At 49.1% G+C, this 19049-nt stretch overlaps 1 protein-coding gene across 11 annotated transcripts in view; it reads left to right on the top strand.

The window, feature by feature from the left end:
- Positions 1-19049, top strand: part of TRRAP (transformation/transcription domain associated protein) — a 110481-nt gene that overhangs the window by 78918 nt on the left and 12514 nt on the right. For 6 of the 11 annotated variants that reach the window (XM_067012268.1, XM_067012275.1, XM_067012272.1 and 3 more), the window contains 11 exons: positions 4377-4605; positions 5216-5481; positions 6043-6143; positions 7394-7595; positions 8833-8997; positions 10399-10489; positions 12103-12302; positions 13104-13365; positions 16123-16348; positions 17167-17384; positions 18668-18852. In XM_067012268.1, the coding sequence (XP_066868369.1) occupies positions 4377-4605; positions 5216-5481; positions 6043-6143; positions 7394-7595; positions 8833-8997; positions 10399-10489; positions 12103-12302; positions 13104-13365; positions 16123-16348; positions 17167-17384; positions 18668-18852 (2145 nt within the window). The remainder of the gene's footprint in view (positions 1-4376; positions 4606-5215; positions 5482-6042; positions 6144-7393; positions 7596-8832; positions 8998-10398; positions 10490-12102; positions 12303-13103; positions 13366-16122; positions 16349-17166; positions 17385-18667; positions 18853-19049) is intronic. The other 5 variants (XM_067012274.1, XM_067012273.1, XM_067012269.1 and 2 more) reach the window with 3 other exon arrangements.

The following is a 19049-nucleotide window of genomic DNA, read 5'->3' as shown; positions in this document are numbered from 1 at the left end:
CTCTGCGGCATGTGGGATCTTCCCGGACCAGGGCTCAAACCCGTGTCCCCTGCGTTGGCAGGCGGATTCTTAACTACTGCGCCACCAAGGAAGCTCTATGTTGATTTTTATAGTGTAGTTTTTTATAGATCTTTTTAATGATATAGTTGTTTATTAATATACTTAGATTATTTTGTCATTGTCATAGTGAACCAGAAGTTCACTGAAGCAATTAATCGCTTTGTTTTGATATTTTTCCTTTTTGTATCTATTATTTTTGGCTTTTTCTCAAGGTGTGCACTAAGGTAGTGTTCTCTTGCAGCTATATAACATCTCTAATCTAGGTTATTAAAATATTCTAAAGCCTTTTATTTAAAGTGGACTTTTTCTTCCACATGCTCTAAAAGTGCAAAGATGGGTTGCATGTCGTAGCTGTTAGGAAAAAAGTTATTGCATGAACATAGGAAAAAGTCGTCAATGAAAGAAATGTTGTGAATGACTGAGTATTATTATGGATGAATGACTAAGTATTGCTATGAATAACACAGTTGTGAATAAATAGAAATTATTGTGTGGGTATATATTCAAAGTACAGAGTATAAAATGCAGTATTTCAGACAGTCCTGATTCAGGAATTTTGGAAGTGAAATTAAAGGCAGTTTCTCTTCCACTGCTGTGGTCACAGTTGATACTCAGTAATTTGTTGATTAGTTTGGTTACAAAGCTCACTGCATTTAGAGAGATGATTTCCTCCCCCAAGTCGCACTATCAGCCAGCATAGCTGAGAAATCTTACAGAAAACAAAGACATGAGAATGATTTTATGGAAACGATTCAACAATGTTTCAGTTTGATCATTCAGTAACTATTAATTTTAGAGTCAGAGATGGAGGAGGTGGAAAGGATGAGCTAGAGAAGTGTTGATTTTTAAAAAATTAAATATAAGTACCTTTTTTCGAAACCTATAAATGTTAATACAATGCCTAATTTTTTGAAATATTTATCATGTTTAAATAAGTTATAAAATAATGTATTTCGAACTACAGCTTGTGTCTCTCCCCCCTCCTCCTCAACTACCACCCCTAAAACAAAATCACTGAGGGGAAAAGTTTTGGTGCTTTTGCACAGCAACATTCCCGTCTTACTGACTCTAGAACCCCACGGTTGTGATAGGGATTTTAGATGGCGCGTCTACCCCTTTGGCCTACTGAAAACATCGGTACCGGGCTCCTGGATCAGCCGCTAGTCAGGAAGAAACACGGAGTCTGAGCGCTGTTGCGGAGGGAGTGACTTTGCCGTCATGTTGTCCAGAAGAGCAGCGTAAGGGCCTCTGAAGTTTTACTTCTTCCTAACAGCAATGGACACAATGGGGGAAATGGTTAAAACCAACCTTTCACAGCTCTGAAATTTAAAGCTTTGCAGTAATCCAGGGAGCATTTAAGGAAAACAGCTGTATTTCAGTAAGAATAGCAAGGTTTGTGGCATTTCATTGTCCTATTCCCGTTACCCCTCTCCCCAGCTCTGCCTTGAAAACCAACAGCTTCTGACCGTAGTCGCTGTGAAAAGCAGCCTAACAGCCACCAGTGGGAGACAGTACAGATTTAGAGACCCCCAAAAAACACCCAGCCCCGGAGTGCTGGCATTATTTAACGAGCACTCCAGCTCCTAGAAAAACCCTACTCACAGGGTTTGTCTCTATTTGACCTGACTTAGAGCTTGCGCAGTAGAGAAAGTCATATGTGAGAGCATTTGTCAAAAATAGTCACTGGCAGTTGTTTAATATCACAACTGCCTGATATAGCGACACCAGCCCCAGAAAAGGGAAGATCAGAGAATGAGACGTCTGTGTATATTGTGAAAAGCTTTAACATATTCCTGGGAGTCTAGAAGACCACATACACGTACATCCCGTGCACACGTGCTCAGGAGAGACTTGAGACGATCCTAAGCTTTCGCCTCTGGCTGACCTTGGGGAAGTAAAGGCTGAGGCAGGATTGAAAACTGCCTGGCTGAGGGATGAGGGCGCGCTGCTGCCAAAGGCACACAGAGCCTTATCGTTTCAGACCTTTAAGGACGTCTCCGTCTCATCATTTGCTGACCAGTAAGCTAGCCGAGCAGAGACTCTAGTGGTCACATTCTACAAAGACTATAGACTTTATAGAAGTCGTTCAGGAATACTTGAAAAAGTTTTATCTAACCTATAAGCACATGAAAAAAATGCTCAACATCGTTAGTCATTAGGGAAATGCAAATCATAACCACAATGAGATACCACTTTATATGCATTAGAATAGCTAGAATGAAAAAGGTAATAGCAAGTATTGGTGAGGAGGTGGAGAAAAATGGGATCCTCATACATTGCTTGTAGGATTGTAAAATAGTGCTTGCTCTTTGGAAACAGTCTGACAGTTTCTCAAAGTATTAAACATGGAATTACCATAGGCTCAACAATTTCACTCCTAGGTGTAAAGCTAAGAGAAATTAAAACTTATGTCCACAAAAACCCACACACAAATGTCTGTAGTGTTAATAGTCATAATAGTCAAAATGTGGAAATACTCCAAATGACCATCAGCTGATGAATGAATACATTAGAATGGTATATTGATGCCATGGAGTCTTACTCAGCAGTAAAAAGGAAAGCAGTGCCAGCATGTGGTGCAGCGTGGGTAAACCTTGAAAGTGTGCTAAGTGGAGAAGCAAGACACAGAAGGCCGCATGTTGTGTGACTCCATTCATGTGAAATGTCCAGAGTGGACAGATCCATAGAGGTGAACGGTAGATCAGTGGTTGCCGCCTGCTCGGGGAGGAAGAGCCTCTCCACAGAGAGGCTACCTGTGGCCTTCTTGCTAGAACTAGAGAAGATTGATGGCCATGTAGCTCTAGGAAAAATACACATGGTCGCTGACTTACAACTTTTTGACTTTATGATGGTGTGAAAAATATATATATACCTTCTATATTCAGTAGAAACCGGACTTTGAACACTGGATTTTGACCAGAGCAGCGTATGCGGTGTGACACTCACGAGGTGCTGGGCACCACGCTTCAGCGCCTGGCCAGCCGTGCACCCACGAGGCTGGACAAGCGCGTGCTTCCGGCCATTCTGACGCATACAACCCTTCTAGTTTCACTTTCAGCACAGCTGTTAGTGAATTCTAAGAGAAAATCAACCCTTTATTGTTAAGTAGGCTTCGGGTTAGATAGTGTGAGTGTTTTAAAGCACATTCAGGTTGGCTGGGCTAAGCTAGGATGTCTGGTAGGTTGGGTGTGTTAAATGCATTATCAGCTTCAGGTATTTTCCACTTAGGATGAGTTTATTGGAACATAACCCCATCGTAAGTTGAGGAAGATCTGTGCTAAAAACTACTGAATTGTACACTTTAAAAAATGATTTCGACGATGTTTCAATTATACCTCAGTAAAGCTGTTAATAAAACAAATATCCCATTGTTCTATTTTCAGTAAGCTTTTGGTGGGAGGGAGGGATGAGATAAAGGTTTCAGAAACCCGAATGTAATGGATTAAACTGAAATGTAATGAAGCATAGATGGAGAGCATAAATTCTTAAACTTTTAAAATCAAGATGACACAGAAGGATGCTGAGTACTGAACTTGGTGCTGTGTTTGGGGATTCAAACTATTTAAAACTTTCTGCCTCAAAAGAGAATTAGGCCGGAGGGAGGTGACGCATCCGTAAGAAGCAGAATTTTAAGAGGGAGTCTATGATTCAGTGCCACGCGGTAGGACAGAAAATAAACACAGGGATTTAGAGGAGGGAAAACCCCTGTGGGAGAGCAGAAGGTGAAGCTTGACAGGTAGGGTTTGAATAGGCTCGGAGTTGTGGCCAAGGCCTCCCCGTAAGGAGAGGGCGCCATACATTTGGAGCCAGCAACACATCTGGGGTTTAAAGGGTGGTGACCTGGACAGATTTATAGGGGTGTGATGAAAATGCATGTATCAGCCCAGAGAGATCGTTAGAACCGTGTTCCGAGATGCTTGGCACGGCTCCAGGCTTCAGACGTTCGTGGAAGTAAAGCTGGAGGGCAGGGGACCAGGCTGTTCTGGTCTCAGGCGTCGGTCGACAAAGAGCCCCGCTTAGCTGGTGGCAACGGAACAGGAAAAGGATAGTATGGGGGGCGGGGGGAGTTGGCGTTCTCCAGCCCCAGTGTCACAGCAGCCACAGAGCCGAGGTGTTAAAATGGGGGGTGGGGACAGGGGCCACGAGAGCAGCGTTGGAGGTATGGAGTAAGTTAAACGTGGCATCTAAGGCACAGTGCTTCCTGTGGTAATGGAATCGTGAGCTCTTCACAGTAAGGATTCCTGATTGCCTCGGGTGTGTTACCCTCTTTCAATCTTAACGTTCACTGCGGAATCTCTTACGCTGGTCCCTTTCAGGCAGCCCAGCAAATCATTGAACTTCAGGAAGCTGCTCAAATTAACGCAGGCTTACAGCCCACCAACCTGGGAAGGAACAACAGCCTGCATGACATGAAGACAGTGGTGAAGACCTGGAGGAATCGGCTGCCCATCGTGTCTGACGATTTGTCCCACTGGAGCAGCGTCTTCATGTGGCGGCAGCATCATTACCAGGGTAAACCTACCTGGTCCGGCATGCATTCATCATGTAATTTTCCAGACACCCCACTGTTCTGGTTTCATGTCTTGGTTGTGTTTTGTGGTTTTGTTTTGTTTTTTCTTTTACCGGGTTTTTCTTTTTTGGCATATGGTGGGTGGTGGTGGTTACGACAAGGTGAAGGTGAAGGTGGTGAAAGATGGGAAGAGCTCCCACCTGTTCCCTTTCCCGCTCGAGCAGACGGGCTGCCGGGCACTGTTGCACCAGGGGCCCAGGCCAGGGGGGTCGCGGCCTGCGTCGTGGCCCTCTTGGTTCTGAAGCCCCCTGAGGAGGAGCTGCGCTCGGGTGGCAGCGCGTAGCCTTTTTCACCCCCCCTGGTCCCCGTCCCCTCTGCCCTTCCCCTCAACCTGCCAGGCATCTGTTTGCTCAGAGCAACCTTCACGGTTCAGTTAGCCAAGACAGTGGCACCCAACTCAAGCGTTAGTGCTGCTTAGATCTCCCTTTTGATACAGAATACGAGGAAAAGTAATGAGGGTTTATCACAGAGCCTCCCATTGCGTAAGCCATGTGTGTGTGTTTTTCATTTGTTATGTAAGCCTTACTGTGGAACACTTTGAAAAATGTTCGACACGGACTGAAAACTCATTTCTTTGCTCTCTAGCTATCGTAACTGCCTATGAGAATAGTTCTCAGCATGATCCAAGTTCAAACAATGCCATGCTTGGGGTTCACGCATCGGCTTCAGCAATCATCCAGTATGGAAAAATTGCCCGCAAACAGGGACTGGTCAATGTAGCTCTGGATATATTAAGTCGTATTCATACCATTCCAACCGTCCCTATCGTGGATTGCTTCCAGAAGATTCGGCAGCAAGTCAAATGCTACCTGCAACTGGCAGGCGTCATGGGGAAGAACGAGTGTATGCAGGTAGAGTGCCAGCCGGACCCCATGCCCGCCCGCCCGCGCCCAGGAGGTCTGGGGAGGAATGAAGGGTCCATGTGGAAACGCCTGGTTCAGACAACGGGGAAGGAGGCTAGAACTTTACAAACACAGCTCTGGTCTCGGGGAACAGTCCTGCCAAAACAAAGGGACAGGAAGCCGCTTGAGTATTTGAATGAATTATATGTGATGGTCTCTCTTGTATTTGGTTAATGTAGTTAAGGAAAGAAAATTTAAAACTGCAGAACTGTGAGGGTATATGGTAGATTTGGGCTATGTTCAGAGGAATATTAATAAAAACAATGAAACTGACTAGATATGGTAAAGCTTTGGAGAAAATAATACCGTGAAGGTGTCTAGAACTGAATTTGCATTTAGTGATTGAGTTTAAATACTACTTGTTAGTCAACAGATATTCATGGTGGGCAAGGCACTTTAAGGTATAGTTGTCTGACCTTTCAGACTTGCTACATAGATGAGTATTTTAATGAGGTTTTTATATTATTGTCTAGACAATTCAAGAACTTTTCTTCTGATTTTAATAAACAGGGCCTTGAAGTTATTGAATCTACAAACTTAAAATACTTCACAAAAGAGATGACGGCTGAATTTTATGCACTGAAGGGAATGTTCTTGGCTCAGATCAACAAGTACGTATGTCATATAGGTGGAGGATAAGAGAAAGACTCATCAGATTATTTAAATAGTTATTTATAACTTGAAGCCAATGTGAAGATCAAGCTAGAAATTGCTATGACTTAGTGACAGTTGTCAGCGGTGATATTTCGAATGTTGTACCTCTAGGAAGGTAATAACTTGCAGCAAATTGACGGGCCAGCATGAGTGTAGTACTTAAAAAACTTTTAAAACATGAATTGCTTGATGAACAGAGAACTGCTGATAACATGGATTTGTTGCCCCAGTTTCTCAGCATGCCATTTTGGAACAGAGTTGATTCCTTTTTTTTCTTTTTTTTTTTTTTTTTAATAAATTTATTTTATTTCATTTGTTTTGGTCTGCGTTGGGTCTTTGTTGCTGTGTGCGGGTTTTTCTCTGTTTGCAACAGGCAGGGGCTACTCTTCATTGTGGTGCGTGGGCTTCTCATCGTGGTGGCCTCTCTTGTTGCGTAGCGCAGGCTCTAGGTGCACAGGCGTGTAGGATCCTCCTGGACCAGGGCTCGAACCCGTGTCCCCTACATGGGCAGGCGGTTTCCTAACCACTGCACCACCAGGGAAGCCCCTAGAGTTGATTGCTTTTATGGAGATGATTCTTGCTTTAGAGCAGGGGTCAGTCAACTGGAAAACAGTATGGCAGGTCCTCAAAAAACTAAACAAAAAATTATCATATGGCCCAGCAATTCCACTCCTAGGTATTTACCCAAAAGTGTTGAAAACAGGAAATCAAGCGGGTAGCTGTTCATGAAGGTTCACAGCCGCGCTGTTTACTATAGTCAGAATATCGAAACAACTCAAGTGAATGGATAAACAAGATGTGGTGTATACAAACATTGGAATATTATTCAGCATAAAGAAGAATGAAGTGTTAACATGTACTATAGCGTGGGTGAACCTCAGAAACACAATGCTGATTGAAAGGATCCAGAGCAAAAAAATCACAATGTATGATTCCATTAATAAGAAATGTGCAGAGTAGATAAATCCATAGAGACAGAAAGCAGGTCAGTGGTCACCAGGGCTGAAGGTTGGGGGAATGGAGAATGACTGCTTCATGGGTCGGGGTTTTCTGGGGTGATGAAAATGTTTGTGGCCTACATAGAGGTGGCAGTTGCACAACATTTTAAAGGTATCAAATGCCATGGAACTATTCACTTTAAAATGGTTGATTTTATATTAAATGATGTTCACCTAAAAAACTTTGTTTTGATTTTGTGTCTTCACAGGTCTGAGGAAGCAAACAAAGCCTTTTCTGCAGCTGTGCAGATGCACGATGTGCTGGTGAAAGCTTGGGCCATGTGGGGCGATTACCTGGAAAACATCTTCGTGAAGGAGCGGCAGCTGCATCTTGGAGTGTCTGCCATTACCTGTTACCTGCACGCATGCCGGCATCAGAATGAGAGCAAATCAAGGAAATACTTAGCCAAGGTGAGACTGAAAGAACTAGCTCTGACCAAGGACCACCCAGTAGCCTTTACGTCTAGATGAAAATTCAGCACCTCACTGATCTGTGCTGGGCGTGAGGCATTGCTTCATGCCTTACCTCTCATTTTCCTTCACCTTTTGAAGTATATAGTCCACAGTTCTACTTCAAGCTGAAAAATGGAGGCCTGGACATACTTGGAGTCAAAGGACTTCTAAGCAGCAAAACTGAGCCTAGAGTCTGGGTCTTAGGACTCAAGTCCAGTGTTTGCTGTGGGACCTCACATTGGACAGAGATTCCTGCAGACTGCTGAGGGGTCTGTCTGCCCAGAGAGCTTACCTGCTAGACACCTGTTAGATTCTGATCTCTCACCTGCAGGGACTGTGCACACAGTCATGGAGCCGGTCAGCTCTAGTCACAGGTGACGTTGAATCCCCTGGTCTCTGCACTCGCTGCAGGGTGAGGTCGCGGTCACCTGCGTTGTCATCCGCGGCGCCCCCACTGCAGTGCCGGCCACAAGGCCGGTATTGACCTGGGCCCAGTGGGGGGGGCCGCGTGAGCCCAAGTGTCCTCCCCGGTGCTAAGCCTTCTCGGCGCCCCCGGGAAACACATCGATACAACCCAGACCCCATTCTTGCAGAAACTTAATAAGTTCTGCTTTTCTGTTTTGTCCATTAAAGGTTAGGAGTTTTTAGAATTCCTCGATTTAACCTCAAAATTGGATTGAACATCAGCAGCTAGTAGTTAAAGCCAGCAATAGAAACAGGCTGACTGTAGTCACACCAGGAAACCACCTCACTGTCTTGGCTCCAGGTTTGCTTATCTGTAGATGTAATTGTTTCAGACGTCCCTGGACACCAGGCTGCCAACACGGGGCCTACCCGATACTTGGGTGGTTATCACCTGAGACCTTTAGCAGAAGCCCATTTTGTTCTGGGGAGATTGCAAGTGTGGAGTGGCGGGCTGAAACCCCTTGGGCTCCCACCAGCTACCACTAGCCAGCCGATCGGGTCAGTTACTAGTGGGCAGTAAAGCTAAATCTGGATGAAAGCTATATTTACATTTTCAGTTTTATTTATAAGATTTACATTTAGGTTTAACAATATGGTTGGGCCTTTTATAGATGTTTTCCCACAATGCCAGTGAAGTTACTCTGTGTGGTATTTTAACGTGGGGGGAAAGGTCACTTGATCAGAGCCTTAAAATTTTCATTCAACTCTAGAATTCTCCCTTCTGTCTTAGGTGCTGTGGCTCTTGAGTTTTGATGATGACAAAAATACTTTGGCCGATGCCGTCGACAAGTACTGCATTGGCGTGCCGCCCATCCAGTGGCTGGCCTGGATCCCACAGCTGCTCACCTGTCTGGTCGGCTCCGAGGGAAAGCTGCTCTTGAACCTGATTAGCCAGGTGGGAATAGCGAGGCATCTTTGATCACAAAGAAATTGTCTTCATTTCACATCCCTTTTTTTTTCCAGAAAGGAAATGCACACACGCTCAAAGAGAGATGGGAGGGTGTACACAATCAGACACCACTTGACGCAAAGCACAACTGAAAGTGATTGAAGAGTTTATCAGGGCTGGCGGGGAATAATCTGCTAGAGTTACAGTATTAAAGTGGTCATTTCTTTCCTTGAACGTGTTGCCACATAAGATGCACGTAAAGTAAACAGTCTCTTAAAATGTAAAGTCAATAGTGAGTACTCACAGTTACTCACAGTGAGTGTGTATCTGGTTGTACTTTATGGCTGAGATCCCAGCATGTGCTAGTTGCTCTTCAGAGCTTCCCTTCGGAAGCAAACTCGGCGCAGTTGTGGTATTTATTGCCCTTTGTACAGTTACTTGTTCAGCCGCAGCTGTCGAGGCTGCAAGTTGTGTGCACTGGGTGGGCTTGGGGAGTCGGACAGACTGGGACCCGGGGTCCTGTCGAAGGGCTTTCGTTACCCTTATTTTGAGAGTGGCTCCAGATTGTCCCTCTCCTGCAAAAAGACCGAGAGGGGAAGGGCCTGAACAATAGAGATTTGGATACAGTCTGTCTGGGATCGAGTGCCTTTGACTGTGCTGCTTCTTATAAAATTAGAGTCATATATATAATTTTTCACATGTGAACAGCGTCGTCACCAAGCATTTGGGGACATGCTACTTGTTCATCGTTCTGTCTGTTCTTCACATGTGGTGCGCCATCTGCACGGTACCCAGAAGTGGTTTTATTTTTCCCTTGAGAGCTTGCAGCTATGTTCCTGGGTGCTGACTGGCATTTCGCTTGGAGTTGATCTGTCAAGGTGTAGAGATTCCCTTTATTTGGTATCGTCATTCATTGAATATCTCTTAACGTACGTCAGCCAGCCACCCTGTGGCAGAGCTGGGTAGTGTCTGCTCAGCCCTTTTGAAGGAGCCGTATAGCCCCAGTTTGGTAAAACCGGCATGTCTTACCTTAAAGAGAAGAGGTTCGGTCTCCTCCTTCCTGCGGTTACGCAGAGTAGAGGTACTTGCTAGAGAGCCTTGTTGTCAGTCAGAATCAGCTTACGGTTCCCGGGGAATAAAGACTGGTGTCATTTGCCCGAGTGAGATCCAGGCACCTCAGTGTTTGTCGTCCTCATAGTAACTGAATCCAATGAACGTGTGGCTTCCCTCTGTCATCAGTAGTCCCGGGGCAGAACTGATGAAATACACCATGTTGCCCTTTCTTGGGTCTTTTGAAGCTAAACTAGATGTTTGACTTGCTGTTTAATCCGGCCTCGCGTGTACTAGGTCGGTGGTGTGGCCAAGTGCAGGCCAGCAGCCCACTCATGATTGACTGTCTCGGAGCAGGTTGGACGAGTGTATCCCCAAGCCGTCTACTTTCCCATCCGGACCCTGTACCTGACCCTGAAGATAGAGCAGCGGGAGCGCTACAAGAGCGGTACGTCTCCGGGGGGTGCGGCGGCGAGGTCCCCACTGCCACGGACACGTGCTCGCTTGCAGCTCCTTTCCAGCATGTGGGCCGGTCTGGTGTTTAGTCCCTGAGAGGACACTGGGTCTGGAAGATAAAACCTGATCTCCCAGTGAAGTGTCTGGTTCTCCTTCGCCACAGTGTGATAGGGTGTTCATCTACCTGAGTGATTCGATCCCTAAGTAGAAAAAAATATATGAAATTTTTAGGTGTAGATAATTATAAAGTTGAACTTGCCTGATTAGTTATAAATGCATCCTGGTAAACAGTATAAACGTCAGTTATGGTGTTATAAGGAACATCTTCAGCTGTCAGGGGAATCGGCATAGAAATCAATCTCAGCAAATGTAAAAATGTGCTCAAAATAGAGGTTTTTAATCTGTATTGAATAGCTCTGGTGCGTAAAGAAATAATTTTATGGTTTCAGTTACCCACTAAGCATGGTGCTTTGTAAACACCACAGTTACTTGCTTTACCACGTTTTTAATATGTAGACATTTATGCTGCGAGGCCAGGGTCTTTCTGGGAAGGTGACTCCATCCACTGGACAGTGGCAGCATCTCCTGGTCCTGCGCGGGCTGGGTGAGGACTGCACAGCGTGTTAGCTCCAACCTCCTGGGCGCCTGGGTAGATTCGTGTTTGGTCATTTGAAAGTTAAGATTTTTTTATTCCAAGAGAGCTGAAGTTAAAAAAATGAGCAAAGGAGGTTCTACAACGTATTTTTTTCTTTTTTCCTTTTTTAAAAAACATATTTATTTATTTATTTCTGGCTGCATTGGGTCTTGCTTGCTACGCGCGGGCCTTCTCTAGTTGGCGGCGGGTGGGGGCTACTCTTCTTGGCAGCGTGCAGTCTTCTCATTGTGGTGCTTCTCTTGTTGCGGAGCATGGGCTCTGGGCATGCAGGCTTCAGTAGTTGTGGCACACAGGCTCAGTAGTTGTGCCTCACGGTCTCTAGAGCACAGGCGCAGTATGTTGTGGCGCACGGGCTCCGCGGCATGTGGGATCTTCCCGGACCAGGGCTCAAACGCGTGTCCTCTGCATTGGCAGGTGGATTCTTAACCACTGCGCCATCAGGGAAGCCCCTACAACATATTTCTTATATAGCGAGTGACTGTATTTTTCAGAGACGTCATTTTATACATGTGGTTTGGCTTACCTAGATGAAAACATGTAGGCTGACTTGTTAACTACTTCTAGACTCTCTGAGCTGTAATACGAGGAATGAATTTTGAAATGTTGTGCCAGACATTTAAAAAAATGTTCAAACTTCCACTGAAGTTAGAGTGTCCAGTGAAGCCTGCACACCCTCACCCAGACCCACCAGTTACGTGCTGCCATACCTGCTTTCTCTCTCAACACATACGCCTTCTGGAACCACTGGAAGCCCAGTTGTAGGGGCCGCGCTCTCCGCAGCGCCCTCTCCTCAGAGTCAGGGCGCCTCCCACACAGCCCCTGGGAAGCGCCCCGGGATGTGTCCCACGCCGGCAGGAACCAGCGTTCCTTTGGCCGGTGGGTCCTTAGAGCACCGACTCTCCCATCGGTCAGTTTGGCGCTGACATTGGCGTTGTGTGTGTTGCTCTCAGATTCTGGACAGCAGCAGCCAAGTTCAGTGGGTAACCAGTCCCATTCTGCATCAGATCCAGGGCCCATAAGAGCCACGGCCCCCATGTGGCGCTGCAGCCGAATCATGCACATGCAGCGGGAGCTGCACCCGACCCTGCTGTCTTCCCTGGAAGGCATCGTCGATCAGATGGTCTGGTTCCGGGAAAACTGGCACGAGGAGGTATGTGGTGTGGTCTCGGGGGTGCCGGCATCCTGCCGAGGGGATGAATTCATTTGGAATGCTTTCATGGCCGTGTTCTCTTGAGACCGCCTGCCGGGTTGTGTGTGTGTTTGTTGTTGGATTGAACGGCGGAACAGCAGATACTTCGTGTCTGCACACTGGTGCTGCCTTAATATTGGACGCAGAAGACTTCAAAAGAAGGCGAGATTGAGGAAGCCATTTCTGGCCTTAAAATGCTTATTGTGTTCGCGTGTATGAGCTCAGTCACTGACCAGGGAGCAGCGGTGGTGTGGGCAGGGCGCACTCACCGGCCACTCGCCTCCAGGAGCTGGGAGCTGGTTCTCAGGCCACAACCTTCGTGGCGGTGATAGAATAATCAGCCTTGGTTGCCCAGATATTTGTCGGGTTGGCCCCGAGGCCCCTCGGTAGTACTGTGTTATCTTGTGTGTGTGCAGAGTATACACTGAGGTGATCTGAAAATAGGGTTTTTTCCTTGGTTGCTCAACAGAAAGGTATGTGTATGACGCAAAAAGTGGGGTCTTGGGTCTTTTTTTTTTTTTTTTTTTTTAAATGTTCAGGACAGTTGCTTCTCATTGTTAAGAACCCAGCTCACGGCATGAGTGTCCGGGCAGCCCCCCGGTTCCACACAGCCTGGTGCCGATGCCTGCTGTGTGCCAGGTGCCGAGAAGAGCTTTGTCGGTGGTGGGGCCGGGTGGGCGGGGCAGGTGCTTTTTGGTTGGTGGGTGGGTTGCCCGAATGGGAGCTCTGTTGTGCGAGCTGCCTCGGGTCTCTCTCCCCCAGGTTCTCAGGCAGCTCCAGCAGGGCCTGGCGAAGTGCTACTCTGTCGCATTTGAGAAAAGCGGAGCAGTGTCGGATGCCAAGATTACGCCCCATACTCTCAACTTCGTCAAGAAGCTGGTGAGCACGTTCGGGGTGGGTCTGGAGAACGTGTCCAACGTCTCGACCATGTTCTCCAGCGCGGCCTCCGAGTCCCTGGCCCGGCGCGCACAGGCCACCGCGCAGGACCCTGTCTTCCAGAAGCTGAAGGGCCAGTTCACAACCGGTGAGTCCTGATCCAAGGGAGCTCCCGCTCAGCGCTTTTCCTCCGTCTTAGTGTCTAAGTTAAGCACATCCGTTCGTTTGCATGAGCGCAGTGCTGGGCGAGCTGGTCAGACCGTTTAAAATACAGACTCTGGATCACAGGGAAACTGACATTCCCCGCCGGGGTACTGCACGCCCTTCCCTCCGGTGAAAGGTCAAGGTTTCAGGGCCAGAGCACCGGGCTCCCTGTCAGGTTAGACACAGGGTTTCAGGACACACCTGCTTCTGCTCCCCCGTCCCTCCTCCTGCTTGGTTTTCGTGGGAAAACCCAACAGGGTAAAGTGAGGCAGTAAGACCCAATGGTGCAGGGCCCGAGGTGACAGGTGAGGTTCAGGCCTGTAGTGGATTCTGGTGGCAAGATGATAAGGAGGTTGTGTTTCTAATCCTGTCCCCAGTTCAGGTTCACGCATTTCCCTGGGCCCACGGGAGCCCCACCTCTTTCTGCATGATCCGAGGTGAATGGTCCCGTCTCCCTCAGCCCAAATCCTCATCTGTCGTAAGGACCCTCGTCCCCCCAGTGTGCACACGGGCACGGCTGCATCCCCGGGAGCTCGTGCTTGTGTGGTCTGTCATCCTCTGAAAAAGGAAGAGTCTGAGATGAAAGTTCCATGGAAGCCATCATATATTACTTAAAAGAAGTGATATTTAGTGTACCTTTATCTTAAAATGTCTAGATCATTAAATCGAATGTGGTCTGAAATAGAGAATTAGAAGTGGAACAGATCATCCGGATTCTGATGTGAAAAAAATGACAAACACTGAAACTTGAAAGAAGGACAGCTATGAGGCTCTGACCCACCACAACGTGTAGCGAGTTTCAGATACGTAAATCAAGAGCTGTCCAACGCCTCTCGTCATGTGCCCCCAGGGAGGACCGTCTCTGCGTTTTAGCACTGTGTTCTGGTCTAGAGAGTGGAGGAGGGTTGCCCCTCCATCTCCAGCAACATTGCATGCATTGGCTACTAGCTCCAAGTCTGTAAGGAGGTAGAAGGAAGTTCAAAACAGTACATTAAATTTATCCCAGAGAAGACTTATTTACGAGCAAAAACTTATACCCGAGTGTTGATAGCCACTTTATTTGTAATAGCTCCAAACTGAAGTCCACCCAGATGCCCCTCTAAGGAGAACAGATACACAACGTGTGGTATTTCCATCCTCATATAAAGCAAATAAAGAGGAGATAACAGCAACTTAGGTGAACCTCAAAGAAATGACGCTGACTGCAAAAAGCCAATCTCAAAAGGATTCCTGCTGCATGCTGCTTAATTACGAAATACTTGTGAAATAACATAATAATCAAGATGGAGACCGGAGTAGTGGTAGCCAGGTGTCAGGGATGCGGGGAGGAGGTGGCTGTGTCTCGAGAGGCATCGGGGCGTCTGTGGTGATGGACGGTGAGCATCTTGGTCACGGTGCTGGTTTGGCGCTCCCTACATGGCATCTCATGGAGACACACATGCACGTGCGCACACACACAGGACACGTATCTGAATCGGCCCTGGTGGTTATGCCGATGCCTTGGTTTCGGAAAGGGGTGTGCGGCCCTCCCTGTACATTTCTTTGCACTCCTGTGAATCTATATTCATTTCAAAATAAAAGTTAACGAAAAGTAACAAACAAAAATCCATTACGTGAATGTCAGGCCTGAGCTTGGTAACGCCTTCCTGATCCAGAGCTGAGAAGGAGCAACCCCTGTGTGTAGCTGCCTGCGTCCTGGCTGGGTTGACCTCTGCCGTAGCTCTGCCGGGGAGCCTGGGTGGAAGCCTGCCTCCTCGTGTTGGCGCATGGGGACCTCTCCAGCCACCTGCTCGTGTGAAGTCATGCTAGAGTTAAAGGGAAACCAGAGAAATGCTGTGAAAAAAAAACCCTCACAGTAAAAGTACATCGACTTTCAGGGGCTTCCCTGGTGGCACAATGGTTAAGAATCCGCCTGCCAATGCAGGGGACACGGGTTCGAGCCCTGGTCCGGGAAGATCCCACGTGCCGCGGAGCAACTAAGCCCGTGCGCCACAGCTACGGAGCCTGCGTGCCACAACTACTGAAGCCCACGCATCTGGAGCCCATGCTCCACGACAAGAGAAGCCACTGCAATGAGAAACCCCTGCACTGCGACAAAGAGTAGCCCCCGCTCGCCGCAACTAGAGAAAGCCTGTGTGCAGCAATGAAGACCCAATGCGGCCAAAAATAAATAAATGTAATTTAAAAAAAAAAAAAAAACGTTGACTTTCATAAAACTGATGACCCTATCCACGGTTGAAGTCACGCAGGGGCGTGATGATTAGAACTGCTGGAGTAGCCGCGTGCTGTGCCGAGGGCCTTAACGTGCGCTACCTTGTTTAACTTAATCCTTGAGGGTCCCTGCTATTTATATCCGTCCTGTGACTTACAGTGCTTTGCTGCAGACTAGATGTGAGATGTGTTGGTGTGGTTTATTGATTTATTGATTGATTGATTGTACGCGGGCCTCTCACTGTTGTGGCCTCTCCCGTTGCGGAGCACAGGCTCCGGACGCGCAGGCTCAGCAGCTGTGGCTCACGGGCCCAGCCGCTCCGCGGCATGTGGGATCTTCCCGGACCGGGGCACGAACCCGCGTTCCCCGCATCGGCAGGCGGACTCTCAACCACTGCGCCACCAGGGAAGCCCTGAGCTGTGGTTTTTGTAGTGAATTAGAAATAGCCCAAATGACTAAAAATGTTTCTAATTATATTTTATTTTGCAGATTTTGACTTCAGTGTTCCAGGTTCCATGAAGCTTCATAATCTTATTTCTAAACTGAAAAAGTGGATCAAAATTCTGGAGGCTAAAACCAAGCAACTTCCAAAATTCTTCCTCATAGAAGAAAAGTGCCGGTTTTTGAGCAATTTCTCAGCACAGACAGCTGAGGTAGAAATTCCTGGGGAATTTCTGATGCCAAAGCCGACACATTACTACATCAAGATCGCTCGGTGAGTGAGCCTGACCTGGCCCGGGATCACCAAAACCTTCCCCAGCAGACCCCCAGGCAGACCTGCCAGCGGGTCACATTGTAATTCCCTCCCCTCTGCACTCCTTCCCCCGAAACGGGAGAGGACACAGTGTTACTCTAGGACTAACCCCTGGGTTCAGTGTCTTGTTTGAGTCAGGCTTGTGTTTGCTCTCAAAAGAACCCTTTCCGAATCCCCATGGAACTTGACAAAGTATAGTTTCGCAGCCTTCTGTAAACTCTTAAAGCACAGGATTCAAAAGAATCGGACAATGGTCAAATTTACCAGAGCGAAGCAAGTTGCATCTCATTTAAGATGTAAAGTGAGCTGTGAAGGGGTGACCCTTAATGGTCAGGTGTTTCCTCCAAACCTGACGCGTCCTGGCTGCCCCCTCCCCCTCCTGCCGTCAGTGCTCAGAGGCCCACGGCCCACGCTCGCTCCTCGGGCGCCTGTCCCTCTGCCCCAGCGCCAGCCAGTGGGGCCCGCGCCCTCGTGGCTGCTGGACTCCTGGGCCGGTTGGCGCCCGTCTCTGGCTGCCGAGGCTGGACCCTCAGCGTGCCTGTTTGAAACTTCAGCTTCGCCTTCTCTTCCTCCTCTGGTTTTCCCTCCGATGCTGTGGCGCGACCTGTACCTTGTCGCAGCGAGGTGGCGTGTAGATGACAAACCGCCGCCGTCGTACAGTCCGTTTTCCATGACGGTTCCGATGGCCGCTTCTGTAGAGCTCCATTTTCTTCTCAAAGGAAAGGGTTGGAGGTTGGGGCTCGGGGCGCTGGCGTCTGATTGTCCACTCCTGCCGGCAGGTTTATGCCCCGGGTGGAGATTGTGCAGAAGCACAACACGGCAGCCCGGAGGCTGTACATCCGCGGGCACAACGGAAAGATCTACCCGTACCTGGTCATGAACGACGCCTGCCTGACCGAGTCGCGGCGGGAGGAGCGCGTGCTGCAGCTGCTCCGCCTGCTCAACCCCTGCTTGGAAAAGAGGAAGGAAACCACCAAGAGGCACTTGTTCTTCACAGGTGCCAGCGCTGCCCGGGGGCTGCTCGGCAACACCCGCAGCCTGTGCCGTCTGTGTCAGCGGCTGCGGGTCTCGGAGCCCCGCCCGGCGGGGGCAGGCCCTAGGCTGGGAGCTGGTGCCCGCGCGGGCCCTGCTCCTGGAGGGAGGGGACACCTCCACCCCTGGGGCCCCCTAACGAGGACTTGTCTGGAGGAGGAGGCCCCGGGCCCGTGCACACGGCCCTCTTCACTTCCCCGGGGGTCTTCCCAGGCTCTGGCGACACCTGGCCGAGCAGAGGACTTGCTGGGCACGTGCTCCCGGCACGTGGCAGCTTTTAAGTGCGGTTTCGGGTCTGCTCCGGGACACGGCCTGCCGTGTGTGGGCACCGCCTGAGGTGCTGCCTGGGAGTCAGGGAGCCCCGGGCTGGCCACAGAAATCTCAGGCAGGCAGCAACCAGCGACCTCGAGTGAGGTCTTCCCAGAACCGAGTTGTTGTGGGTGAATCGGGAGCCTGTAGTAAGGGGTGTAGATGAGCTGCCTGTAATCCCACCCAGAGGAGGGAACTGTTGTTGTAACAGCATTAATCCCCAGTTCGGGAGCCCATTGCAACGCATATTATCTCATCCTACATGGAACTTCCTTCTGCTAGCTGACTTGTGATCCAGCCTATTCTGACCTAAAGTCTCTTGCCCGTAAGTTCAACATCCCCAAAATAAGAAGTATATTTTTTTAAAAAACAGGTCTATAGAAAGCTGTGTGCATTTTCACATGTATGTAACATGATCTACCGTGTTGGTCCCAGCTGTGCTAATTGGTTGTTCTTTGCTGCTTCCAAAGAAGCAAGCTCCTGGTTAGCTCCAGATGGTGGTGGTCCATGTACGTCCCCTGGAGTCCTCTAGGAATTTCTTCATGGGTTGAAGCCGTGGCAACGGACCAGTAGCCATGCTTTAACTGGTGTTTGACCGAATCAACTCTCGATTAGAAGTCAGAGGCATCATGTGCCCGCCGCCCCCAACCCCGCATGCTGGCAGACTCGGCTCAGAGCTGGCCGCTCGGCTCCAGAGCACTTGGCAGCACAGCCTCCTTGTTCTCGTGAGGTTGCCTAGTGAGGCCTTCCTGGTCACCCGTGCCTTAAACGCAGGTCACGGGCAGCTTGGGCTCTGACCCTGCTGGACAGAGCCTCAGGCCGTGGGCTGAGGCCACCACGCTGTGTGACCGGGCTCTCCCGGCTTCGCCCCGCGCCTCTGCCCCAGCGCTGGCCTGTGGGCCCCGCTCTCATCTGCCCGTCTCTCCCCTCTCTCCTCAGTCCCGCGTGTGGTGGCCGTGTCCCCGCAGATGCGCCTGGTGGAGGACAACCCATCCTCACTCTCCCTGGTGGAGATCTACAAGCAGCGCTGTGCCAAGAAGGGCATCGAGCACGACAACCCCATCTCCCGCTACTATGACCGCCTGGCCACCGTGCAGGCGCGTGGGACGCAGGCCAGCCACCAGGTGTGGGGGCACCGGGGCCGGGCAGGGGATCCAGTTGGACCGGTGAGGTGGCCATGGGCCTTGGTGAAGGGGCATTTGCTGCAGACCATTTGTTGTAAGAGGACAGAGAGGCGCGTTTCAACCTTGCAGAGCCTCGTAGTCCTCTACCCGCACTTGCAGAGAAGCCCAGGTATCAGAATTTTAAAAGTAACTTCATG

Source organism: Kogia breviceps, chromosome 14 (genome assembly GCF_026419965.1).
Source record: "Kogia breviceps isolate mKogBre1 chromosome 14, mKogBre1 haplotype 1, whole genome shotgun sequence".
Taxonomy (NCBI): Eukaryota; Metazoa; Chordata; class Mammalia; order Artiodactyla; family Physeteridae; genus Kogia; species Kogia breviceps.
Note: the sequence above shows the minus strand (reverse complement) of the source record. Positions and strands in the feature narration are given on the sequence as shown.